The sequence below is a fragment of the Pelodiscus sinensis genome, chromosome 15, assembly GCF_049634645.1.
Source record: "Pelodiscus sinensis isolate JC-2024 chromosome 15, ASM4963464v1, whole genome shotgun sequence".
In the NCBI taxonomy this organism is placed as follows: Eukaryota; Metazoa; Chordata; order Testudines; family Trionychidae; genus Pelodiscus; species Pelodiscus sinensis.
This window is the reverse complement of record NC_134725.1, coordinates 5,736,501-5,761,666: the sequence shown is the minus strand read 5'-3', so window position 1 is coordinate 5,761,666 and position 25,166 is coordinate 5,736,501. Positions and strand designations below refer to the sequence as shown.

At 61.5% G+C, this 25,166-nt stretch overlaps 2 protein-coding genes across 4 annotated transcripts in view; one reads left to right on the top strand and one right to left on the bottom strand.

Moving 5' to 3' along the window:
• Positions 1–1,211: 1,211 nt before the first annotated feature.
• DDX54 (DEAD-box helicase 54) lies at positions 1,212–14,506 on the top strand. Its single transcript, XM_075897933.1, has 20 exons — positions 1,212–1,341; positions 3,736–3,864; positions 3,966–4,036; positions 4,411–4,599; positions 5,235–5,284; positions 5,904–5,945; positions 6,587–6,682; positions 7,235–7,356; positions 7,709–7,770; positions 9,318–9,449; positions 9,961–10,171; positions 10,565–10,699; positions 11,260–11,481; positions 11,716–11,789; positions 12,095–12,280; positions 12,449–12,576; positions 12,660–12,773; positions 12,939–13,043; positions 13,442–13,539; positions 13,760–14,506. Exons 2-20 carry the CDS (start codon positions 3,810–3,812, stop codon positions 13,999–14,001), a joined length of 2,334 nt encoding a protein of 777 aa, XP_075754048.1. The 5' UTR covers positions 1,212–1,341; positions 3,736–3,809; the 3' UTR covers positions 14,002–14,506.
• A 4,073-nt stretch (positions 14,507–18,579) lies between these two features.
• The window catches only part of CFAP73 (cilia and flagella associated protein 73), a 14,819-nt gene continuing 8,232 nt past the window's right edge, over positions 18,580–25,166 (bottom strand). For 2 of the 3 annotated variants that reach the window (XM_075897935.1, XM_075897937.1), the window contains exons 4-8: positions 22,035–22,235; positions 21,162–21,383; positions 20,127–20,285; positions 19,427–19,558; positions 18,582–18,719 (exon numbers count right to left, since the gene is read on the bottom strand). In XM_075897935.1, the coding sequence (XP_075754050.1) occupies positions 19,460–19,558; positions 20,127–20,285; positions 21,162–21,383; positions 22,035–22,235 (681 nt within the window). In that variant the 3' untranslated portion in view covers positions 18,582–18,719; positions 19,427–19,459. Of the gene's footprint in view, positions 18,720–19,426; positions 19,559–20,126; positions 20,286–21,161; positions 21,384–22,034; positions 22,236–25,166 lie in introns of all 3 variants that reach the window. The other variant, XM_075897936.1, reaches the window with a different exon arrangement.

The window sequence follows — 25,166 nt, the reverse complement described above, 5'->3', positions numbered from 1 at the left end:
CCCCCCCCCCGCGGGACCCGAGGGCGGAGCCAGAGCCCCCCCCCCCCCCGCGGGATCCGAGGGCGGAGCCAGAGGCCCCCCCCCCCCCGCGGGACCCGAGGGCGGAGCCAGAGCCCCCCCCCCCCCGCGGGATCCGAGGGCGGAGCCAGAGCCCCCCCCCCCCGCGGGATCCGAGGGCGGAGCCAGAGACCCCCCCCCCCCCCGCGGGACCCGAGGGCGGAGCCAGAGCCCCCCCCCCCCGCGGGACCCGAGGGCGGAGCCAGAGACCCCCCCCCCCGCGGGACCCGAGGGCGGAGCCAGAGCCCCCCCCCCCCGCGGGATCCGAGGGCGGAGCCAGAGGCCCCCCCCCCCCGCGGGACCCGAGGGCGGAGCCAGAGCCCCCCCCCCCCGCGGGATCCGAGGGCGGAGCCAGAGGCCCCCCCCCCCGCGGGACCCGAGGGCGGAGCCAGAGCCCCCCCCCCCCCCGCGGGATCCGAGGGCGGAGCCAGAGACCCCCCCCCCCGCGGGACCCGAGGGCGGAGCCAGAGCCCCCCCCCCCCCGCGGGATCCGAGGGCGGAGCCAGAGCCCCCCCCCCCCGCGGGATCCGAGGGCGGAGCCAGAGCCCCCCCCCCCCCAGCGGGACCCGAGGGCGGAGCCAGAGCCCCCCCCCCCGCGGGATCCGAGGGCGGAGCCAGAGCCCCCCCCCCCCCCGCGGGATCCGAGGGCGGAGCCAGAGACCCCCCCCCCCCGTGGGATCCGAGGGCGGAGCCAGAGACCCCCCCCCCCCCAGCGGACCCGAGGGCGGAGCCAGAGGCCCCCCCCCCCCCCCCCGCGGGACCCGAGGGCGGAGCCAGAGCCCCCCCCCCCCCCCCCGCGGGACCCGAGGGCGGAGCCAGAGCCCCCCCCCCCCCCCCCCCGCGGGGACCCGAGGGGCGGAGCCAGAGCCCCCCCCCCCCGGACCCGAGGCTGACACTAGCGGGACCCGGGGGGGGGGGGGAGCGATCTGCGCAGGCGCCTGGCTCGGGGCCGCAGCACAGCATTGGTTCCGCACGCGCATGGAAGGAATTAGCAGGCCGCGGCTCTGCGCCTGCGCACTGAGTTATGCCCCGCGGGCCGCCGGACCGTCTGTCCCCGGACGGGGGGATCTGGGCGGTCGCGAGAAGAGGGGCGGGGGTCAGGAGGAGTCCTCTCTACTGTTGCCCCCCCGCAGCGGTTGCGGTGGTTCAGTCTTCCTCGCCGGTCCGCGAGACGGTGGGCGGGGCTACGTGACGCGTCGGAGGACACGTGGGGTCTCGCTTCCAGGTCCCGAGCCGGCTCTAGCCATGGGCGCGCGGCGCCGTTTGCAGCCTGCGGGCCGCTCGGTGAGCGGGGGGGCCCGGAGCGAGGGGGGGGGCGGGGTGGAGGCGGGGGGCCCCCGGAGCGAGGGGGGGGGGCGGGGTGGAGGCGGGGGGCCCCGGAGCGAGGGGGGGGGGCGGGGTGAAGGCGGGGGGCCCCGGAGCGAGGGGGGGGGGCGGGGTGAAGGCGGGGGCCCCGGAGCGAGGGGGGCGAGGTGGAGGCGGGGGCCCCGGAGCGAGGGGGGGGCGGGGGTGGAGGCGGGGGGGCCCCGGAGCGAGGGGGGGCAGGGTGAAGGCGGGGGCCCCGGAGCGAGGGGGGGGGCGGGGTGAAGGCGGGGGCCCCGGAGCGAGGGGGGGGCAGGGTGAAGGCGGGGGGGCCCCGGAGCGAGGGGGGGGCAGGGTGAAGGCGGGGGGGGCCCCGGAGCGAGGGGGGGGGCAGGGTGAAGGCGGGGGGCCCCGGAGCGAGGGGGGGGGCAGGGTGGAGGCGGGGGCCCCGGAGAGCGGGGGGGGCGGGGTGAAGGCGGGGGCCCCGGAGCGAGGGGGGGGGGCAGGGTGAAGGCGGGGGCCCCCGGAGCGAGGGGGGGGGCAGGGTGGAGGCGGGGCCCCGGAGCGAGGGGGGGGGCAGGGTGAGGGCGGGGGCCCCGGAGCGAGGGGGGGGCAGGGTGAAGGCGGGGGGGCCCCGGAGCGAGGGGGGGCAGGGTGAAGGCGGGGGGGCCCCGGAGCGAGGGGGGGGGCAGGGTGAAGGCGGGGGGCCCCGGAGCGAGGGGGGGGGCAGGGTGGCGGGGGGGCCCCGGAGCGAGGGGGGGGGGCAGGGTGAAGGCGGGGGGCCCCGGAGCGAGGGGGGGGGCAGGGTGAAGGCGGGGGGCCCCGGAGCGAGGGGGGGGGGCAGGGTGAAGGCGGGGGGCCCCGGAGCGAGGGGGGGGGCAGGGTGGAAGGCGGGGGCCCCGGAGCGAGGGGGGGGGCAGGGTGAAGGCGGGGGGCCCCGGAGCGAGGGGGGGGGCAGGGTGAAGGCGGGGGGCCCACGGAGCGAGGGGGGGGGCAGGAGGTGAAGGCGGGGGGGCCCCGGAGCGAGGGGGGGGGCAGGGGTGAAGGCGGGGGGCCCCCGGAGCGAGGGGGGGGGCAGGGTGAAGGCCGGGGGGGCAGGTGAGGCGGGGCCCGGAGCGAGGGGGGTGCAGGGAAGGCGGGCCCTGGAGCGAGGGGGGGGTTAGGGTGAAGGCGGGGCCTCGGAGCGAGGGGGGAGCCGGGGGATGGCGGGGGCCCCGGAGCGAGGGGGGGGCAGGGTGAAGGCGGGGGCCCCGGAGCGAGGGGGGGGGCAGGGTGAAGGCGGGAGGCCCTGGAGCGAGGGGGGGGGGTTAGGGTGAAGGCGGGGGCCTCGGAGCGAGGGGGGAGCCGGGGTGGAGGCGGGGGCCTCGGAGCGAGGGGGGGGCAGGGTGAAGGCGGGGGGCCTCGGAGCGAGGGGGGAGGCGGGGGCCTCGGAGCGAGGGGAGGGGGCAGGGTGAAGGCGGGAGGCCCTGGAGCGAGGGGGGGGGGCAGGGTGAAGGCGGGAGAGCCCTGGAGCGAGGGGGGGGGCAGGGTGAAGGCGGGGGCCTCGGAGCGAGGGGGGAGCCGGGGTGGAGGCGGGGGCCTCGGAGCGAGGGGGGGGCAGGGTGAAGGCGGGGGGGGCCTCGGAGCGAGGGGGGGGGCAGGGTGGAGGCGGGGGCCTCGGAGCGAGGGGGGGGGGCAGGGTGGAGGCGGGGGCCTCGGAGCGAGGGGGGGGACAGGGTGGAGGCGGGGGGCCTCGGAGCGAGGGGGGGGACAGGGTGGAGGCGGGGGCCCCGGAGCGAGGGGGGGGGCAGGGTGAAGGCGGGGGGGCCCCGGAGCGAGGGGGGGGGGCAGGGTGAAGGCCGGGGGGCCCCGGAGCGAGGGGGGGGGGGCAGGGTGGAGGCGGGGGGCCCCGGAGCGAGGGGGGGCAGGGTGAAGGCGGGGTGCCTCGGAGCGAGGGGGGAGCCGGGGTGGAGGCGGGGGCCTCGGAGCGAGGGGGGGGGCAGGGTGAAGGCGGGGGGGTCTCGGAGCGAGGGGGGGGACAGGGTGGAGGCGGGGGGCCTCGGAGCGAGGGGGGGGGGGCAGGGGTGAGAGGCGGGGGGCCCCGGTGCGAGGGGGGGGCAGGGTGGAGGCGGGGGGGCCCCGGAGCGAGGGGGGGAGCCGGGGTGGAGGCGGGAGCCCCGGAGCGAGGGGGGGGGCAGGGTGGAGGCGGGGGGGCCCCGGAGCGAGGGGGGGGGCAGGGTGGAGGCGGGGGGCCCCCGGAGCGGGGGGGGGCGGGGCTATGTCTGTCCCTCCGTGGGCGCGGGGGCCCAGAGAGCCCCGGGGCTGTGGGGCGACCCGGGCTGCAGGCCCACGCCTGTGACGTGCCTTTGCTCTCCGCACCTTGCGATCCCCCAGCAGGCCTGTGCCCAGCCCTTGCCAGCCTTCCCCGGCGCCCGAGTGCCCCCTCTGACGTGGAGCCGGACACCAGGGAGATGGTGCGGGTGCAGAATAGAAAGAAGAAAAAGTCTGGAGGCTTCCAATCTATGGGTGAGTGGCCAGTGAGAGACAATTCTCCAAGGGGCTTGGCAACGCTGCCCCTTTTCTGCAAGGCCGTTTCACATCCTGATCCCATTCACCTTCTCCTGCAGGCTTGAGTTATCCCGTGTTTAAAGGGGTTATGAAGAAAGGCTACAAAGTGCCAACACCAATCCAGCGAAAGGTAGGAGGCTCCACTGCATGCAGTGTCATTCTTACGGGGGGGGGGTTGGTAAAGCCATGGGGGGATCTCCGGAGGTGACTTCTGGAATGCTTTGTGGGGTTGAGGTGAAAGAGAAATCTCACTGTGCTGGCAAGTCTTTACTAACACTGGCTCTAGCTAGAGGTGGCTAGCACCCCTGTACCTAAGCTGTAGGTTTTAATGCTGTCCACGAACTTCAGTCTCTCCAGCTCCTCCCCCTCAAATGTTGCTAGGTTCCAAAAAGATTCAGATGTTTATGTGGATTACAATAGCATCCCTGGATAGCCCAGAGCATGAGGAGCACAGATTAAGAATCTTCCACCTGGATTGGAGCAGCATCTGTTCTTGTCTTGCAGGCCATCCCTGTGATCCTGGATGGGAAAGACGTGGTGGCCATGGCAAGGACAGGCAGTGGGAAAACAGCTTGTTTCCTCATCCCCATGTTTGAGAAGCTGAAGGTGCACAGTGCCCAGACAGGGGCACGAGCCCTCGTCCTGTCGCCAACCCGTGAGCTCGCCTTGCAGACGATGAAATTCACAAAGGAGGTAGGGACTGGGGGACGCAGCACCAGCTGTTCAAAAAGACATTAGGACTGGAGTAGCTAGGAGCTTTCTCAGAGGTGGGACTTGAGCACATGGTACACTGAACTTGTGATATGGAGAGGTGCTGCAGGACAGCCATTGCTAAAGGACTGTTTCTTGTATGACATGACTAGCCTGTGGAACTCATTGCCACAAGCTCTCATTGAAGCTAAAAATGTAGCAGAGATCCAGAAAGATGCGGATGTTTCTGTGTTGATTATGAGAACATCTGTGGATACTCCAGTGATGGATCCAGAATAAGACTGTGAAGAGAATAGAACTAGATGTGAAAAAAAATAAATGAGGGAGAACTCATCAGACTTCATCACATAAGCCACTAGGTTGGGGGTAAGGCAGGAAATGTGCCCGAAGGCAGGTTATTCCATACTGGTCCGCTAGGGTTAGAGATGGAGGCAGGTTGTAGCAACCTGATCCAAAGGCTTAGCAATATCAGCAGGGTGTGCATTCCTCCCGAGGCAGCTACGCCCCTTGCGCTGGGGTAGCCCTGACAGTTGAGGTGAAGCGTCTTTTGGTTGGGGACAAGAGGAGTGGGGAACTGGAGGCAATTGGGACTGACAATCCTGTTTCTTCTCCTGCAGCTGAGCAGGTTCACAGGCCTGAAGACTGCGTTGATTCTGGGAGGAGACAGGTAAGCCCATGGCAGTCCAGCAAGTGGCCATCCCACCGGACCCAGCTGCAGCTTATTGAAAACTGAAATGCTTGTGGATATTTTGTCAATGTGTTTTTCCCCAGAATAGGTCAGTTTCAGTGACACTCTGGAACTATTGGCTCGCTTAGTGTCCAGATGGATATTGGTCTGGCTCAGTGACGCTGCAGTGGGTAGAAACATCACAGCTGGGTCTGGAGCGGGATTGCCAGGGCTGGGCCCTTCAGACAGTTCTGTTCATTTTAAATTCTTTTCTTAAAGTGTCTTGGCCCCTGTCGGCCTGTCCCCAGTATCGGGACCTAGTCCCAGCTGCTTGCGTGCACGCGGCAGATGGCTTGCACCGGGCTCAGAGGATTTCAGAAACAGGGCGCAGAGGAAGGGCCTCATTGGGCAGCGTGCTGCTCTCTAGCCAGCCTGTTCCTGGCAAGCTGGGCTCAGGCATCCGCATGCTCAGAAATCAGCCTGGGGCAGGTGGGGCTTGGCAAAGCGCATGGGGCTCAGGTCTGCTGCTGGGCGGGTGGAGTCCTGTGCTGTCATAGCCTGCAGTATTGCTCCCATGCCTGCCCTTCTTACCAGCACCTCATGTCTGTCTCTCCTCTAGGATGGAAGACCAGTTTGCAGCTCTGCACGAGAACCCTGATATGTAAGTCTGACTGCCCGGGGCAGAGACTTGTGCTCTCCACGTGGATTGGGGGCAGGAGGTCACAGCATGGGGCCTTGTGGGTGGATTTTTTCCTTTTTCTTGGAAGTGTTGAGACCTGGAGGATGTATCCCACCCAGTTCATTCTCCAGGACTGCCCTGGGGCGACTTTGGTTAGGCTGCTGTGACTTTCTCTCACTGTGTTGTGGTAGCATCAGGAGCTCTTGCCAGAGAGCAGAGCCCTGTCCTCTGGGCACGGCGCATGCAGAACAAGCGCTCAGGTGCTGCATGCCTTGCACTCATGGTACAAATGGGGAGTGATTGCTCCGATGCCGATGGAGTCACAGCCTGGTAACCCTCTGCTTAGCCTCTGCTTCAATAAGCATCCAGACTAGCACCCATTGGTACCTCTGAGAGCATCTTCCTGTGTATACCCTGGAGGGGAGGGGAGGCGCACAGCCTGGCGATGGGGCTTCCTGGGCTGGACCTGTCACCTGATGGCCCGTGGCCTGGGCAGGCAAGGTGGATGGGAGGAAGCGGTGGCTTGTCCTGTATTGTCACTAGCTGTAGAGAGATCGCTGCAGTTTTCACGACACTCCAGCAGGACAAGTGGGTGTGGTGGCAGCTGGTATCTGTCATTCCAGAGTCATTGGCACCCCCGGGCGCCTGATGCACGTGATGGTGGAAATGAACCTGAAGCTGCACAGCGTGGAATACGTGGTGTTTGATGAAGCTGACAGGTCAGTTCCTGACATTGCAGTAGCCGGGAGTTCACTGTGGTGCGCTTGTCAGCCCCTCTGCCCCTGGAGCTCCCAGGATACCCCTCCGTCAGCCAAGTGGGGGGCGATGGTGCTTGCTGTGGCTGCATCCCATGGACGCCTGTTGGAAAGGAGCACAGGTGGGAGGGTGGATTCTCAGCTCTGGCAGGCTCCATGTGCCTGATGGGTGAGGTGCGAGGCCAGAGAGGAAGCACAAACCAGGCCAAGCATCTTGGGAGAGCAGCCAGCTGGTGAGGTGATGCCTTGGCTGTTGCTTCTGGGCAAGATCTTCCGCGTGCAGGGGCCAGCGCCAGGGCTGGCATGTGGGCTTTTAGCGCTGGGCAAAGAGAAGCTCCTTAGTGTTGAATTTAAGGGCTCATCCTGGGAGGCAGCAGCTTGCCCCTGCATATTGGGGTGAGTGGCCCCGTGCAAGCACCCCAGTGCTTTCCGGATGGTGGGGTCCCAACTGTGGCAGTGGGGTGACTTGCTGGGTGGTGTGGCTGCTGACCGTGGCATTGTTGGCTTCCTCCGCAGGCTCTTTGAGATGGGGTTTGCAGAGCAGCTGCAGGAGATCATCGCCCGGCTCCCCGAGGGCCGCCAGACCCTGCTTTTCTCTGCCACGCTCCCCAAGCTGCTTGTGGAGTTTGCTCGGGCTGGTAAGGAACAGCCCCATGCAGGGAAGGGGAGGTAACAAGCGGAATGGCTGTAGCTATGATGACCTGCCCTTCTAGGGCAGGGGAAGGGTTCCCCACCTGCTCTGCCCTATTGGCCGAGGACCAGGTGGATCCGTGCTGCCTGTGCCTCTTCAGTTCAGAGCACTTTGCCCGTGCTGCTTGGCAAGCGAATGCCAGTGCTTGTGAAAGCTGGCAGCTGGCTGCACGCAGGGCTGGCCTGCGCTGGCAGATCTCCCCCCAACTTGCAGCACCCCTAAAAACGAGTCTGCTGCCACACCTGACAGCCTGCGGCCCTTCCCCTTGTGCCAGCTCACGCTCCCCGCCTCGCTCACAGGTCTCACGGAGCCAGTCTTGATCCGGTTGGACGTGGACACAAAGCTCAGTGAACAGCTCAAGGTGAGGCTCGCTTGGCGTTCGCGCGGGCTGGGACCTGTCCAGCGTGTAGGGCGAATGAGCTAGCAGGAGGTGGATGCTTGGACGGGCGACGAGGGAGCAGTATGCAAATTTTGCCCAAGCAGGGAGGCCACAGCTAGCAAGAGACGTGGAGGGGAACGAAGGGTTTCTAGAGGTATCTTAGCAGAAGGCTGAGGAAGGTGTAGGACCCTTGTGGAATGGGCGAGGCAGCCTGACACCATGTGGGAAAAGCTGGAGAAGTCAGTACTTTGTGCCCTGGTCTCCACAGACAAGATCTGCTCCCAGGCGGCTGCGTTGGGCGGCGCAGTGTGGGGACAGAACAGGTGAAGGACTGTTGAGAGAAGCTGGGTGTACTCAAGTCCAGGGCTCAAATCGAAGGCATCTGAGGGTGCTGAGGGAGTTGGCTGATGTGACTGCAGAGCTGTTGGCCGTTATCTTTGAAAATCCCCGGGACTCGGGAGAGGTCCTGGGTGATTGGAAAAAGCGAATGTTGTGCCCATCCCTTAAAGAGAGAGAGAAGGCGAATCCGGGGAACAGACCAGCCAGCCTCCTCTCAGTCCCTGGAAAAGTCCTGGAGCAGGAATGGAATCCTCAAGGAATCCAGTCTGAAACACTTGCAGCTGACCAGGAACTGTCCACAGGGATTCCCCAAGGGCAAGTCCTGCCTGGCCACTTCTGTGTCTGGGGAGATGGGGAAAGTGTTCGATGCCAGACCTTTGGCTGCGGCCTCCCATAGGACTCTGGCCAGCAAGTTCAGGAAGTATGGCTTGGATGGATGGTGGATAGAAAGCAGGCGAGATTGGTGGACTCAACAGCTGGTCCAGGAGGCAGCCAGTATAAGCGGAGTGTTCCAGGGTCCTTCCTGGGGCCTCTTGTTCAAAATCTCCATTCGTGCTCTGGCGGAGGGGATGGGCTGCACCCTCAGCGAGTTTGCGGTGGGGGGAAGCGGTAGATACACTGGAGGATGGGGTAGGATCATGGCGTACTGGGCTGCCTTAGGAGGAGCATTGTCGCCAGTTGTAGGGAAGTGACTATTCACCTCTGTTTGGCACTGGGGAGGCCACAGCTGGAGTTTTGCATCCATTTCTGGGGCTCCCGCTATGGACAGGAGGAGGACACGTTGGCCAGAGCCCAGCGGAAAGCAAACATGATTCGGGGCTGGAGCGCGTGAGCTGCGAGGGGAGGCTGAGGGACTGGGCAGAAGAGCGGAGCGAGGGGGCATTTGATCGCAGCCTGCAGCTCCCAGAAGGGGGTTCCAGAGAGGCTGTTCTCGGGGGCAGATGGCAGAGCAGAGCGAGGAGCAACGGGCTCCAGTCCCCATCTCTAGAGGTTCACGCCCTGGCTGGGATGACTGTTGGGGCTGGGCCTGCTTTGAGCAAGTAGTTGGACTGCGTGGCCTGAAGTTTCTTCCAGCCCTTGGATTGTGTGCAGCACCGCCTGCATTGTTAGCCCCATCACGCCTGCCTTGGGTAGCTTCCAGGGGGCTCCTACACTGCCCTGCCCTACCCTACCCCTCTCTCTGCTGACAGACGGCCTTCTTCCACGTGCGTCCGGATGACAAGCCGGCCGTGCTGCTGCACCTGCTGAGGAACGTAGTGAGGCCTCAGGACCAGACGCTTGTCTTCGTGGCCACCAAGCACCACGTGGAGTACCTCAAGGAGGCAAGGCGGGGAACCAGTGTGCCGGCTGGAGCTCTGGGAGGGCGATGGGGGACACAGTGCTGAGACCAAAGCAGAGGGGGGCTCTGACCAAACCCTGTGGGAAAAGACGGAGCTGGCGGTGCTGCTCTCCCTTCAGCAGGGGTGTGGTGGCGCTGGTCCTGCCCCTTCCTTAGCCCCGTGGCTGCAGCCGGCCACGGGCAGACCTAGCACCCGGCTAGTTGCGCTCCTGCTGCGTAGGCTCCAGGAGAGCTCTAGGGGTCTGCGTGGGATCGGAGATAAGCCCAGGTTTCCTTCCCGAGGGCTCCTGCCTGACTCCAGGATGCTGCTCGTCAGCAGAGCCCCGTGTCGCCGGGAGGAGGCTGGTGGGCGGGTCCAGCCTTTGTATGGGAGGGGAGCAGCCGCTCGATGGAATCTCTCCTCCCTTCTGCTGTCTGCCTTGGCTCTGCCTTTTCTTGTCCCCTCTCCCGCTGGGGGCTGGGCAGTGAGCCCTGCTCTACCCTCCTCTCTCCAGTTGCTGACAGCTCAGGGCGTGAGCTGTGCCCATGTCTACAGCTCCCTGGACCAGGCAGCCCGGAAAATCAACATCGCCAAGTTTGTGCAGGGCCAGTGCGCGGTGCTGATCGTCACTGACGTGGCTGCCCGCGGCATCGACATCCCCATGCTGGACAATGTCATCAACTATAGCTTTCCTGCCAAGGCCAAGCTGTTCCTGCACCGCGTCGGTGGGTGTCTGGGAGAGCGGGGGGGCACAGCCTGCCGTCCTGCTCCCATCGATCTGCCCCTCCCGCCCTGGCCACGGCTGCGCCAGGCTGCCAAAGGCCACAGGGGAGGGAAGCCGTCCCTCTGCTGCCTGGCCTCCCTGCTGTCTGGGCAGGGCTGGGCCCTGTGCAGCACTTTGGGTGGGAGGGGAACAGGAACATCTATCTGTAGGGCTAGGACTAGAGTCGCCATCTGCAGCGGGCATGGCAGCCTAACACCAGCCCTTCTCTGAGCAGCAGCTTGGCTCCTTGGCCTCAGTCCCTGCCTGCAGCCAGAGCAGGCACAGCAGTCGTGCCCCGCGGGCTCTGCAGCCACGGAGGTAGCGCGGTGCTAGCGTGCCTTGCTTTCCCTCCCAGGCCGCGTGGCCCGCGCCGGCCGCAGTGGGACAGCCTACTCCCTGGTGGCACCGGATGAGACCGCCTATGTCTTTGACTTGCACCTGTTCCTGGGGCGCCCGCTCACCCTTGCCAGCCCCCACGAGAAACCCTCAGGTAAGGGCCCAGAGGTGCCGTTGGGGCTGTCACTCAGCATCCCTGCTGGGGTTGGGCCTCACACAGGCAGAGTGGCCCCATGGCTCCCGGAGCCCTGGGTCTGTCAGGGTCATGGCTCGCTGCCCGGGCTGGGGTGAGGAAGCATCTTGTGTGTCTGTGCTGGGGGCTCTGGCAGTGACCCTGAGCTCCCCTGCAAGGCAGAATGTGCTCACGGGAGGGGGACTCACTGTTCCCCGGCCTTGCTCACTGCGTCCCTCAGCGCTGATGTACCCTGGCTCAGGGCGGTGACTGCAGCTTCCTCCCACTGGACCTCTCCCTCTGTGTCCCCAGGACCCCAGGTGCTGTGCCCATGCTGCTGTCCAGTCTGGAATGGCTCTTCGGAGGGGCAGTGGGCAGGCTGGGGTGTGGGAATGCCCTGGGCCAGTCCCAGCCCAGACCCCCATAGCAGACTGCTGCTGAGGCCCTGCACTGGCTGCGAGCCGTGGCCAGGTGGGATGGGCTGAGGTGTGGGCCCCGTGGGCAGAGGCTATGGGTTCCCAGCCCCTTGTGTCCCACTGCAGACAGGGACGGGGTGCTTGGCAGAGTCCCCCAGAGCGTGGTCGATGACGAGGAGTGTCTGCTACTCGCTGAGCGCGAGCGCTCGCTGGACCTGCAGAGCCTGCACCGGGTGTCGGAAAACGCACACAAGCAGTACCTCAACTCCCGGCCTGGCCCCTCGCCGGCGTCCGTCAAGAGGGTGAAGGAGCTGGACTTCTCCCTGCTGGGCATCCATCCACTTTTCAGTGAGTGCCTGGCTCTGTCTGCTGCCTCCGGGGCTGGCGGGGCCCCCGGCGGCGCCCGCGCTGGGCTCGCGGGGCGGGGCCCCCGGCGGCGCCCGCGCTGGGCTCGCGGGGCGGGGCCCCCGGCGGCGCCCGCGCTGGCGGGAGCAGGGACTGTCCCACAGCCCTGGGAGGCTGGGCCTGGGGAGAATGCACATGGGGGTGCTGGGCGCTCACTGCTCGTGTCCTGGCTCGCAGGCTTGTGCTTCGAGGGGGAGGAGCTGGAGAGACTGAAGTTCGTGGACAGCATTAAAACCTACAGGTCCAAAGCCGTGAGTACAGGCCTGGGCCCTACCTCGCGGGGACCGAGCGGCCAGCAGTGCTGCCTCATGGCAGCGCCCGTGACCCCGCCAGGGTGCCCTGAGGTGCTGTGCCTGAGCTCGGTGGGGGAAGGCTGTGCCCTATGGGTGCTGCCCCTCCGCTGAGATGCAGCTGCAAGGGAGCTGGGGCTCGGCGCTCTCAGGTCTGGGAAGACCCCTCCCTGCTGCCTCCCTTTCGCCCTTGGGCTCCAAGCGGAGCCCCAGGAGGGCGGGGGAGGGCCCTGGGCAAGCAGCGCTCACGGCTTCTCTCGGACCAGACCATCTTTGAGATCAACGCCACCAGCAAGACCCTGGCCAGCAACGTGATGCGCGCCAAGCGGAGCCGCGACCGCAGCCTCGTCACCAAGTACCGGAGGGAGCAGCAAGAGAGGCGGGCTGGGGCTGCACTGCGAGGCCGGGACCCAGCAGCTCCCGCCCCTGCAGAGGAGGAAGGAGACCTCTGGGTATGGCCTTCGGGCGCCAGGACTGTGCGGACGTGGGCATTGCCAGCCTGCGGACCACGTCTGCACCAGGGCCTGCCTGAGGTCCATGGGGCAGTCAGAGTCTGTGCTGGGATGGGGGCTGGGCCTCTGCTGGCTAAGTGGCCCTTCTCTCTGGCGTGCGTGTCCCAGGAGGGGTTTGCCTCTGTGGTGGGCAGGAAGCGGAAGCGGCAGCAGCAGGGAGAGGCCGCCGCGAAGAAGCCGCGGGACGAGGAGTTCTACATCCCATACCAGCCCAAGGACTTGGAGAGCGAGCGGGGGTGAGCCACTTCGCCAGCTGCAGGACCCCTGCGTCTCCCCGCTCCCCAGACCTGTCTGACCTCTGCCTTTCCCCCACGTGCAGGCTGAGCGTCGGTGGAGAGAGCAGCGCCTTCGAGCAGCAGGCTTCTGGCGCCGTGCTCGACCTGCTGGGGGACGAGACCCACAGCATGAACAAGAGCACACAGCTGCTCCGCTGGTAAGTTCCTGGCCTGGCGCCCCTCGCCCGCGGCACTAGTGCCTCTTGGGGCTGGGGCATTGTTACTTGTGACCCGGGGGCTGGAGGGAGGAGTGCTCAGTCTCCTGGGTGGGGCTGAGCTAAGCCAGCGAGCCCCATTCCACCCTGCTGCCCTGCCCCATGCAGGGACCGCAAGAAGAAGCGGTTTGTGAGCAAAACTGGCCAAGAGGAGAAGAAGAAAATCTGCACCGAGAGTGGCAGGCGCATCAGTGGCTCTTACAAGAAAAACCTGTATCCTTCCTGCCTTGAGAGGGGGCGCGGGTGTCCAGCTGTGCCCAAGGGGCTCTTGCCCTCTGCCCTCCCAGCGCTTCCTGAGCGCAGGGCCCTGCGGTGACGGCACAGGGCGCATGTCTGTGTGGCAGGGAGCTGTGTTCAGCAGCAAGGGGCTGAGCGCTTCTGTGGCTGCTTGGCAACGGAGGCCGGCCCATTGCGCTACTGGCCGCTGCTGAGCCTTGCAGCTGGTGATCCCACTGCTCGGGGCTTGGCCTGCCAAGGGGCAAACCAGGGCAGAGAGCGCGCGACTGCCAGCCCAGCCCTCGGGGCCCTCTTCCTCAAAAGGCTGGGGGAGCTGGGGCGTTCAGGCGAGCAGACATTGTGGAGGCTTAGCCCCCCTTAGCTCGCCGTCCCAGCTACGAGAACTGGAAGAAGAAATACAAAGTGGAGGAGCGGGACTCTGAGGAAGAGGTGGCGAGTGAGCCAAGAGGTGGGATGCACCGCAGGAGCAGAGGTGAGTGCCTAGGATCAGGGCCACGGCCGGTCCCGGGGGTGGAGACCTGAGGGGTGGCTGATATGCAGGTCAGTGTTGCTGTTTTCGCCACAGGGCTGCGCTCTGTGGCGTGGATCTCGAGCTCAGTCTCCGCCTGGCCCCCTGGCCTTGGGGCGGGTGTGGGGACTGAGCAGTGGGAGAATGCCTGCAGAGGGCTCTGAGTAACTTGCTCCCCCCCCAGGAGGCCAGCGGCTGCCCCGCACCCCAGAAAAGCATGGCCCCCAGCAGGGAAAGGGGCGGTCCGAGCTGAAGAGCAAGCAGCAGATCCTGAAGCAGAGGAAGAGGGTGGCCAAGCAGAACTTTCTGCAGAAGGGCGGCCTGAGGCAGCTGAAAGCCAAGAACCGGCAGCGGGTGCAGGACCTACGCAGGGCAGCGTTCGGCCGTGGCACTGCCAAGAAGGGGAAAATGAGGAAGAGGATGTAAAAGCTGGAGTGTGGGAGGGCCGCAGGCCCGACCTGAGCAAGGGGCTGATGGTGAGCCACTGCCCTCTCAGACTCACTCATCTGGGCAGGGGACATTAAATGATGCTCTGGTTGTTTTTCAGTTTGTTGGATGTTGTGACGTAGTGGGGGTACCTGGCTGGTTTCTATGCTGCTGGCTCTGGGGGAACCCCCACTGGCTGCCGTGGGTACCACGACCCAGCAAAACAGGATGAGTCACTATGCAAACCAGTGGCCAGACACCCCCCATGGAGAGGAACAAAGGAAGGTGGATGCTGCCCTGGCTGGGGGGCAGGGCTGGAAGTTAGTGAGTGGGTGGCTGGCTGTCCGAGGGCATGGATGAGACAGCCTAGGGAGAGGAGCTGGAGTTTTAGGGGCCCAGTCTCCCCCATCTCAAGGGGGCCTGAGGCATCCTAGCCCAGTTCCTGTAACCAGATTACATCTGTGCTGCGCTGTGCTGGAGGAGCAATAAACCACCCTCAATTCCACTGGCTGGTACAGTCTGTTTGTGCCATTTCGGGGTGCAGGAGACAGGGAACCCCCAACGTGCCGTCACAGATGTTTGTCCCAAGTGAGCCCAGAGGCAGGGGGAACTGGAGGGAGCTGCTGGCTTTTGGGGGAGGGGGAGGACTGCCTTTCTCTTTAATCAGTGCCTCCTGGAAGTCCCCAGCCAAGATATATGGGAAGGCATAGTGAGAAAGCAATGAGTTGGGTCTCCAGCCTGCCAGGCCAGTGCTTCCACTGCCTCTCAGGAGCCCTTGCTGCTGGGAACGCAGAAGCGGCTCCGGTAGCTGACCACGGCTTGTGGCGTTGCTGGAGGTGAGAACAGGCGCCCAGGGGGCGGGCGGAGCGCAGAAGCGGCTCTGGTAGCTGACCACGGCTTGTGGCGTTGCTGGAGGTGAGAACAGGCGCCCAGGGGGCAGGCGGAGAGCAGAAGCGGCTCCGGTAGCTGACCACGGCTTGTGGCGTTGCTGGAGGTGAGAACAGGCGGGCGGAGCGCAGAAGCGGCTCCGGTAGCTGACCACGGCTTGTGGCGTTGCTGGAGGTGAGAACAGGCGCCCAGAGGGCAGGCTGAGCGTAGAAGCGGCTCCGGTAGCTGACCACGGCTTGTGGCGTTGCTGGAGGTGAGAACAGGCGCCCAGGGGGCGGGAGGTGAGAACAGGCGCCCAGGGGGCGGGCTGAGCGCAGAAGCGGTTCCGGTAGCTGACCACGGCTTGTGGCATTGCTGGAGGTGAGAACAGGCACCCAGGGGGCAGGAGGTGAGAACAGGTGCCCAGGGGGCGGGCTGAGCGCAGAAGCGGCTCCGGTAGCTGACCACGGCTTGTGGCGTTGCTGGAGGTGAGAACAGACGCCCAGGCGGCGGTCGGAGCGCAGAAGCGGCTCCGGTAGCTGACCACGGCTTGTGGCGTTGCTGGAGGTGAGAACAGGTGCCCAGGGGGCAGGAGGTGAGAACAGGCGCCCAGGGGGCGGGCTGAGCGCAGAAGCGGTTCCGGTAGCTGACCACGGCTTGTGGCGTTGCTGGAGGTGAGAACAGGCGCCCAGGGGGCGAGAGGTGAGAACAGGCGCCCAGGCGGCGGGCGGAACGCAGAAGCGGCTCCGGTAGCTGACCACGGCTTGTGGCGTTGCTGGAGGTGAGAACAGGCGCCCAGGGGGCGGGAGGTGAGAACAGGCGCCCATTATCCCTTTGTTAATGATTCCTCACATCCTGTTTGCTTTTTTGACTGCCCCTGTACACTGCGTGGACGTCTTCAGAGAACGATCCACAATGACTCAAAGGTCTTTTTCCTGATTAGTTGTAGCTACATTAGCCCCCATCATACTGTACGTATAGTTGGGGTTATTTTTTCCAATGTGCATTACTTTACATTTATCCACATTACATTTCATTTGCTATTTTGTTGCCCAATCACTTAGTTTGGTGAGATCTTTTTGAAGTTCTTCACAGTCTGCTTCGGTCTTAACTATCTTGAGCACTTTAGTATTGTCTGCAAATTTTGCCACCTCAGTTTACCCCTTTTTCCAGATCATTTATGAATAAGTTGAATAGGATTGGTCCTAGGACTGACCCTTGGGGGACACCACTAGTTACCTCTCTCCATTCTGACAATTTACCATTTATTCCTACCCTTTGTTTCCTGTCTTTTAACAGTTCTCAGTCCATGAAAGGACCTTCCCTCTTATCCCATGACAACTTAATTTACTTAAGAGCCGTTGGTGAAGGACCTTGTCAAAGGCTTTCTGGAAATCTAAGTACACTATGTCTACTCGATTCCCCCTTGTCCATGTTTGTTTGACCCCTTCAAAGAACTCTAATAGATTAGTAAGACATGATTTCCCTTTACAGAAACCATGTTGACTTTTGCCCAACAAATTATGTTCTTCTATGTGTCTGACAATTTTATTCTTTACTATAGTTTCAACTAATTTGCCCGGTACCAATGTTAGACTTACTGGTCTGTAATTGCTGGGATCGCCTCTAGAGCCCTTTTTAAATATTGGTGTTACATTAGCTATCTTCCAGTCATTGGGTACAGAAGCTGATTTAAAGGATAGGCTACAAACCATAGTTAATAGTTTCTCAATTTCACATTTGAGTTTTCAGAACTCTTGGGTGAATGCCATTCGGCCCTAGTGACTTGTCACTGTTAAGTTTATCAGTTTGTTCCAAAACCTCCTCCAATGGCACCTCAATTTGGAACAATTCCTCAGATGTCACCTACAAAGGACGGGTCAGGTTTGGGAATCTCCCTAACATCCTCAGCCATGAAGACTGAAGCAAAGATTTTATTTAGTTTCTCCGCAATGACTTTATTGTCTTTAAGTGTCCTTTTGTATCTTGATCATCCAAGGGCCCCACTGGCTATTTAGCCGGCTTCCTACTTCTGATGTACTTAAACATTTTATTACCTTTTGAGTTTTGGGCTTGCTGTTCTTCAAACTCCCTTTTGGCTTTTCTTATTACCTTTTTACACTTAATTTGGCAGTGTTTATGCTTCTTTCTATTTTCCTCACTAGGATTTGACTTCCACTTTTAAAAAGATACCTTTTTATCTTTCTGCTTCTTTTACATGGTTAAGCCTTGGTGTCTCTTTTTTAGTTTTTTTACTGCCTTTTTTAATTTGGGGTAAACATTTAAGTTGAGCCTCTATTATGGTGCCTTTGAAGAGTGTCCGTGCAGCTTGCAGGGATTTTACTTTAGTCCCTGTGCCTTTTAATTTCTGTTTAACTAACCTCCTCGTTTTTGCACAGTTCCCCATTTTGAAATTAAATGCCACAGTGTTGGGCTGCTGAGGGGTTCTTCCCAGCATAGGAATGTTGAATGTTGTTATATTATGGTCACTATTTCCCAGTGGTCCTGTTATAGTTACCCCTTGGACCAGATCCTGCGCTCCACTCAGGACTACATCGAGAATTACTTCTCCCCTTGTGGATTCCTGTACCAGCTGCTCCAAGAAGCAGACGTTTAAGGTATTGAGAGATTTTTCTCTCTGCATTTCCTCCTGAGGTAACGTGTTGCTGATCCGAGCTGCCACGTGACCTTTGATGGCAGCAGTAGCAGGGTAACATGCCAGTTTAGTTCCCTGTTGCCTGTTCCACCATTCCTTCCCAATTCCATCAGCTGTGTGTGAGGCAGAAAGAAAAGCCAATGCTACAAGCAGGGACCTGGGTTACATCACCATCCCAATCAGCTGAGTCGGTGAATACATGATCACACAGCCCACCATGCCCCCAAGGCTGAGAACCTGCCCAGATGCTTTCCGCGGCACAGCAGGGAGTGTTTGTCTCCTGAACTCCATCTAGGGAGTTCTGCGTACATAAAAAGATGGCAGATCTCCCAAAGGCAAATGAATAAAGGTGCAATGGGTAAGCAAATAGAGCAGTTAGAGAGAGATATTTCAGTCCCGTGCAAGAGGCGGCATGTGGGATCCCTGAGCCACTCGTGTGCAGGGAGAACACTTCACTCGCTTGAGTTTTAAATGTTTCCTGGGTCCCCTCTGCCGTTCTGTCCTGCTAAGGCCTGGGGGGCAGTATGCAGGACACACATTGTGAGCAGAGCAGGATTTGCTTTTAAAAGTTGTCTTGCCTTTTTTTCAGCCTAAATTGAACTAAGCTTTGTATCACAGCCAATGTAACTAACGGACTGTGCTTTTTTATTCCACTGAACAATTATTTCTCTGGGCTTTCGATCTCCTTGCTGTGCATGCAATGCAGATACAACAGCCACTGAGCTCAGGGCATATCTGGCTGGAGAAACCCACCCAGTCTAGCTTGATGAGCCCCGCTGTTGTGAGTGCATGCAGTCAGTTTGCATTTTGGAGTGTTGTTTCATTAAATCCAGGCCCTGAAGAAGTAACCTCTTCTCCAGGGTCAGGCACCTGCTACTTAACACCTGCATTGCTCAAGGAGGGAGTCAAGCACTTGCTCTAGAGGGGCTGTGCCTGGTCTTACTGAAGAAGGTTGGAAGACTCCAGACCTCGGGTGCTTGGTGCAGCAGAAGGCAGAACTGATAACTGGCAATAGCGGAGGAGCAGAGATTTCTGTCCCAGGCACGTCAGCAGAGTTTGGATACTTGGGGCTGTCCAGGTGACGAGGAATGTTGTCTACAGAAGTTGAGAGCATCCGCAAAGGCTGCAGGTGCCATTACGCGGCGGGGCAGCTGCTGTGACGGGTCTGGTTGCTGTTGGCGCAAGGCCATGGAGCCTGGAACAGAAAACAAATGGGTGCTGTAGCACAGGGGAAGCTGCTGCCAGTTCTGCTGTCGTACTGCTATTGGGCTTACCTAGCTTAAGTCTTGACTACCCTACGCCCACTCCAGGGCTGGACATGGCTAGGCTTGGGTCTGGTGTGCAGGGTGAGGGGAGACCCAGACTTTAGGGCCAGGTACACAAGCATGGTACCTGGCTAGGTTACCACCTTAGTTTATAAGGTGCTGCAGGACTCCTCAGCATTTACAAGCATGGTTAGCGCTCCTCAGGCTCGGCCTGGATCTTGGCTCTGTGGCCTGAACCCTACAGCCCGCTAGTGCCCCTTGGCCCAGTTCAGTTCCCCGGCGTTTCACTGCAGACACTGGCTCCCAGTCCTGGAGGCTTTCCCCACTGTGGATTTGGGGGGACTCGCCAAGCCTTTTACTGGCTCTAATGGATGCTTAGGGTGGTGGCACCCTCCCCAGCCACTGGCCACATTGGCAAGTCTTGGTGGGGAAATGCTGCATTCATTCCTGCCTGGCTCAGGCTTTCTGGGCTGGTGCAGGGTAAACTCCTTGGGGCAGGAATTGTAGGTGACGGGGGGAATAGGGAGTCAGTGCTACAATGGGGCTTGGTCCCCTGGAAATCAGCTGTTGTAATGCAGTGTCCAGGGGCAGAGGATGTAAAGCAACTGCCCAAAGCCAGCCCCTGCAGCCAACTCACAGCAGGGGCTGAGCGGGGAGGCTGCTGCAGGGCTTAGCTGGTGGCAGCCGGCGAGGGCTGGCTGGCAGATGCAGGCTCCCCTTTGCGGAGGTCAGCAAGGATGTCAGCCAGGTCGAGCAGGCAGAGCTGGACCTGATGGAGGCAGAGCAAGGTTCTTTGGAAAGGCCTCACCTGGATCCCGCCTCACTCATGTAGTGCAGGGGGCCAGGGTTCCTGCGGGGGAGATGCCCAAACTCAGGGCTTCCCCAGGGCCAGACGAATGGGAACCGGAGCTAGTCGGTGTGAGCTGGCTGGGGCATAGAGGTGGGGGAAGCAGGGGACTGAGGTGCTTACCTGACAGCTTCTGGGGTGGGGGGAGACAAGTGACCAGCTAATGGGAGGGGTGGGGGGAAAGCCTTGGCAAGCGCAGAACTGCCCATGCAGGGGCCCTAGCGCTGGGCCGGGGGGGGGGGAGCTTCACCGGCCAGCCAAAGGGCCGCCACAGGTCCCCAGCCCTGCTTTAAAGGGGAAATCCCAGTTCCTCCAGTGCAAGAGCAGGCTGCTATAATAAAAGGGCCCCCCCCGGCATAATGGCCTCAGGTACAGGAACCTGTCCTGCCGCGGGAGGGGCACGAGAGGGAGTACTGGCTCCTGCGGGGCCAGCCTAGGCGTGTTCCGGGGCCCGGAGCGAGCCCTCGCAGCGGGGGGCTGCCCCACTGACCACGTCAAGCTGGGTTTCCGTGTCCTCCAGGGGGACGTTCACCGGCAGCTTCATCTGCTTCAGCGCCAGCTGGAAGAGGTTCAGGGTGGCCATCCTGATCTGCCCCAGCTGCAGGGTCTTCCTGGCAGCCGTGCTCTGGATCTCGGTCCACTTGGATTCCTGCAGGGGGTGGGAGTGCAGGGCTAGGGGTGCCCCCCGGCTTCCTGTCCTGGCCACACACTTCTCCAGACTGTGCAGGAGGGCCCTTGGCTCCCTTCCTGGAGCGGTGGCACCTGCCCAGCCATCTCCGTGCACCAGGGCTGGGATGAGGCACCTGCCTTGGGCGAGTGGATTGATGGCTGGTGCAGCTTGGAGGCCTGGCTGAAGTGCGAGTCCTTGTCCCTGGCCATGCCTGCTCCCTCGGCACCCTGCTCGCTAGAGCAGGAGTTACCAGCATGTGGCTGGGGCGAGTCTGGCGTCCTCCATCAGGGACTGGGCCCAGGTCACTCAGCCCTCTCCAGCCTCGCTGCCACGTTCTGTGGGGGGCAGGAGCGGTTCCACACGGCCTCCCCACCCGTGGTGTGTGGCTGGGGAAGGGTGGCGCCTCTCCAGCTCAGGGTGGGGCAATGCGGTGCAGGTTGAAACTCACACCATGGCTGTTGCAGGACCAGAGAGATCTGGCGGAGGGCTGGTGCCTGGGAGCCCTGTGGGAGCCTGAGGCATGGCGGCAGGGGGGCTGCCCAGCAAGGTGTGGGGGGATGGACCAGAAATGACCTTCCCTGGTCTGGCCAAATCCCTCCTCCAGGTCCCGAGGGGAGGGTGCTGGGCCAGGGAGGTCCAACCTGTAGGTGCAGCAAGGGCCCATCCCGGTGGCGGGTGAGGGTCACGGAAGAGGACTGAGGCCCCTGCCGCTTGGCCACGTGTCCTCACCCCAAAAGGCTGAAGGAGCCTCTAGAGAACTTCCCAGACCCCAGCTTCACAGGGCCGGTGGAGCATCCGACCGGGCCTGCACCCCTCTGCCCCGGCAGACTGGAGCGCTACATGCTCCCCACTCACCCACTGGTGCACCTTGGCCCGGGCCTGCTCCCGCTGGGCCTGCAGCACAGCTAGCTGGTTGTTGAGCTGCATGACCTTGCTGCGGCTCTGCTCCAGGTACTGCTGCAGCTGGGCACGTGCCTCCTCCATCGCCTCCCGGCCCCCCTGGTCCCGCTGCAGCAGGGCTGCGCGGGTGGCAGCCAGGGTCCTGGCATGGCTGATCAGCGCCCGCGTCTCCTGAAACTGAGCCGGGATGCGGGGAGGGGTGCTCATCAGTACAGAGCAGGCCTGCAGCCTGGGGACCGGTTCTTTAGGGGTCAGCAGGGCTGTCATGCTGCCAGCTTCTCCACTGCAGACCAGGGGCCTGCCTGCCCCCTCCCCCTTGTGATCCTTCCTTCCCTGCCAGCCCCACCTCCAACCACTGCTGCACCGGCATCTCCTCCAGCAGCTCTGGGTGCAGTGGCCAGGTCCCCATGGGTCATCAGGGTCTGAGCCAGAACCTGCTGCATCCCCCTTGCAGAGAGTGGCTGGGAGGTGCCTGGAGGGGCCGGGCACTTGTTGGGGCTCCGGCAGAGGGCCGGGGCGGCGAGGAGGCGGGAGTGACGGATGCCGTGGCCCTGGGGGGGTCGAGGGAGATGGGAGCTGTGGCCCAGGACTTGGCAGCAGTGATCCAGGGGAGGCGGGTGTGGGAGCCTAGGAGAGGGAGTTCCTGCACTTCTCAGTGGGGGAGGGATGGAGCATGGGCAGGCGGTGCCCAGCACTGGGAGTGGCAATAGCTGAGGATGGGTCAGTGCAGAGCTGGGCAGGGCTCAGGTAAGAATTGGACAATGGGAGAGTTGGCAGAGGGCCCCCCACCGGACCCACCCCCAGCATCTCCCTGCAGAATCCCCCCACCTGCTCTGTCTTCTCCAGCACCCCCTGGAGATAGCTCTGGAAGACAGCATGGGCTTCCAGGCACCGCTGCAGCCTGTTCCTCTCCCGAAGCAGCTGGATCACCTCCTGGCGTAACTGCAAGGCCTCCACGTTCTTCTGCGCCACCTGCTCCCGTTGCTCCTTCGCCTTGTGCAGTGCCCGGCTGCGCTTTGAATCGTTCTCCTGCCACCCACAACACAGGTAACCCAGTAACACCAGAGCACCACCACACCAAGCCTGCAGGAGCTGCTGGCAGTGGGTTACAACCTCGACTCGTGACAGTGTGGCTGCTGCACTGGCTCCCCACTGCTCATACGCCCTGTCTGTGTGTATGGCAGGGAATCAGCCATGGGCAGGGCTCCAAATGCACTGGAGTCTGGAACCAAGACGTGTAGCTGAGAGCAGAGCCCAAACTGGACCCTGGTAGCTGCAGGCTCTGTGGCCAAGGTCAGTGGTAGTGCCTGGATTTGCAGAGAGGAAATTCAGAGAAAATGTGGACATGGCAGACGTGCTAAGGACTATTGTTTCGGTTGGACACCTAACATTGCGAGTGCCAGGGAAAATGGGCGGGGTAAGAGGCGAACCTAGGAGAAGTTAAACGTTTCTTAGACACGTTGGATGTCTTCAAGTCACCAGGGCCTGATGAAATCCATCCTAGAACGCTAAAGGAACCAACTGAAGAGACATCTGAGCCATTAGCAAGTCTCTGTAAAGTGAGGGCAGGTGGGAAAGATTGCAGACCGATAGAAAAGGGCAAATCTAGTGCCAATCAGTAAGAAAGGGAAAAGACCAGGCAGCTTAATTTTAGTTTTTCAGTAACCTCAGAAAGAGAATGGAGCAAATAATGAAGCAATCAATTTGCAAACATCTAGAAGATAATAAGGTGATAACTAGCAGCACGGAAATAAAGAACAACTCACATCAAACCAAGCTAATAGCTTTGGCAGGGTAACAAGCTTTGTGGATGGGAGGAAGCAGTAGATGTGGCCTATCTCAACTTTAATAAGGCATTTGGTACTGTCTCACATGGTCTTCTCATAAACAAACTAGGGAAATCCAACCTAGTGGAACTGCTCTATGGTGTGTGTATAACTGGTTAGAGATTGGTCCCAGAGAGGGGTTCCTGGTGGTTCACCGTCAAGCTGGAAGGGCATATCGAGCAGGATCCTGCTGGGATCAGTTCTAGGTCCAGTCTTGTTCACACAGGGACACACTTATAAAGTCTGTGGATGATCCAAAGCTGGGAGGGGTTGCCAGGGCTTCGCAGGAGAAGGTCATAAGTCAAACTGATCCAGACCAACTGGAGAAAGGGTCTGAGGTCAATGGGATGAAATGCAAGAAGGACAAATGCAAAGTGCTCCACTTAGGGAGGAAGGAACAATCAGTTGCACACAAACAAAATGGGAAATGACAGGCTAGGGAAGAGCAGTGGGGAAAGGAATCTGAGGGTTATAGTGGACCACAAGCTAATGTGAGTTCATGCTTTAACTGTTGCAACTGGCCCCGTCCCATGTAATTCTGGGATGTATCACCAACAGCATTGTGAGCAAGACACGAGGAAGCATTCCCTTATTCCGCTCTGCACTGGTTAGGCCTCAGCTGAAGTCTTGTGTCCAGTTCTGGGCCCCACATTTCAGGAAAGATGTGGAGAACTTGGCGGAGGTCCAGAGAAGAGCAACAAAAATGACTAAAGATATAGAAAACATGAGCTATGAGGGAAGATTTAAAAAACTGATTTTGAGAGGAATAAGGGATCTTCCGGAAAAGGCTTTATTTTCCAAAAGATCCCGTCTAGACTGGCGCTTTTCTCCGGCAAAGCCCAGAGCCGGAAAAAAGCAGCAGCCATGTTCATGCAAATGCTGCGAGGGATATTTAAATCCCCCGCGGCATTTGCAATTCCGAAGTGTCTCATTAGCATCCCTTTTCCATAAAAGGGTGCCAATGTAGACACAGCGGCTGTGTCTACACTGGGCCACTTATTCCGGAAAATCAGCCGCTTTTCCGGAATAAGCTGTGAGCTGTCTACACTGGCCCTTGAATTTCCGGAAAAGCAACGACGCTCTACTGTACAAAATCAGCCGCTATTCCAGAAAAACTATTCTGCTCCCGCTCGGGCATAAGTCCTTATTCCGGAACACTGTTCCGGAAAAGGGCCAGTGTAGACAGCCCAGTAGTCTTTTCCGGAAAAAAGCCCCGATCGCGAAAATGGCGATCGGGGCTCTTTTCTGGAAAAGTGCGTCTACACTGGCCACAGACGCTTTTCCGGAAAAAGGGCTTTTCCGGAAAAGCAGCCTGCCAATGTAGACGCTCCTTTTCCGGAAAAACTGAAAATGGAATAGTATTCCGTTTTAAGCATTTCCGGAAATTCATGCCAGTGTAGACACAGCCAGCCTGTATGTTTAGTCTGGAAAAGAGAAGACAAAGGGGACATACTTGAAAAATATTATCTAAAAGGGTGTTACAAGGAGGGGGGAGAAAAATGGTTCTTGGCCTCTGAGGACAGGACAGGGAGCAAGGGGCTTAAACTGCAGTGAGGGAGGTTTAGGTTGGACATTAGGCAAAAGTTTCTGCCAGTCAAGGTGGTGAAGCACTGGAATGAATTACCGCGGGAGGCTGTGGAATCTCCCCCCTGAGAAATATTGAAGAGCAGGTTGGACAGACACCTGTCAGGGCCCGTCTGATAATACTCAGTCCTGCAATGAGTGCAGGACCTAGGATTCTGTGACCCAGTGGAAGTGGGTCTGGCCCAGACCTGCTCTGCAGTCTAGTTTTGCAAGAGCACAACCCGTGCCTCCTCCCTCCTGCCCCACCCAACCATTAGGCTCTTCTGCTGGCCCTGGCATAGGTGTGGGAAGTAGGGGTGCAGGAGATGCTGCAGCACCCCTACGCTCAGGGGCGGACTGGCCCGGCGGGATACTGGGAATTTTCTGGTGGGTCGTCGGCCAAAGGGCCGGCTGGCAGCTGCTGGAGGAGGGGGATAAACCCGGCAAACTGCTCCTGGGAGCGGCTGCCAGAGTTCTGGCTCTGCACATCCTTTCTCCCCCTCACATCTCCCCACTCCAGAGGTGTAGCGAACCGGGGGGGCAGTTGCCCCTGCCCCCCAGACACCACTCT

Bases quoted from the DNA above. Each gene is read 5' to 3' on its own strand.
- DDX54 (XM_075897933.1), top strand. From the start codon at position 3,810: ATGGTGCGGGTGCAGAATAGAAAGAAGAAAAAGTCTGGAGGCTTCCAA. The intron at 11,790-12,094 runs GTGAGTACAGGC...CTCTCGGACCAG, and splicing joins AAACCTACAGGTCCAAAGCC to ACCATCTTTGAGATCAACGC. The intron at 13,044-13,441 runs GTATCCTTCCTG...TCGCCGTCCCAG, and splicing joins GGCTCTTACAAGAAAAACCT to CTACGAGAACTGGAAGAAGA.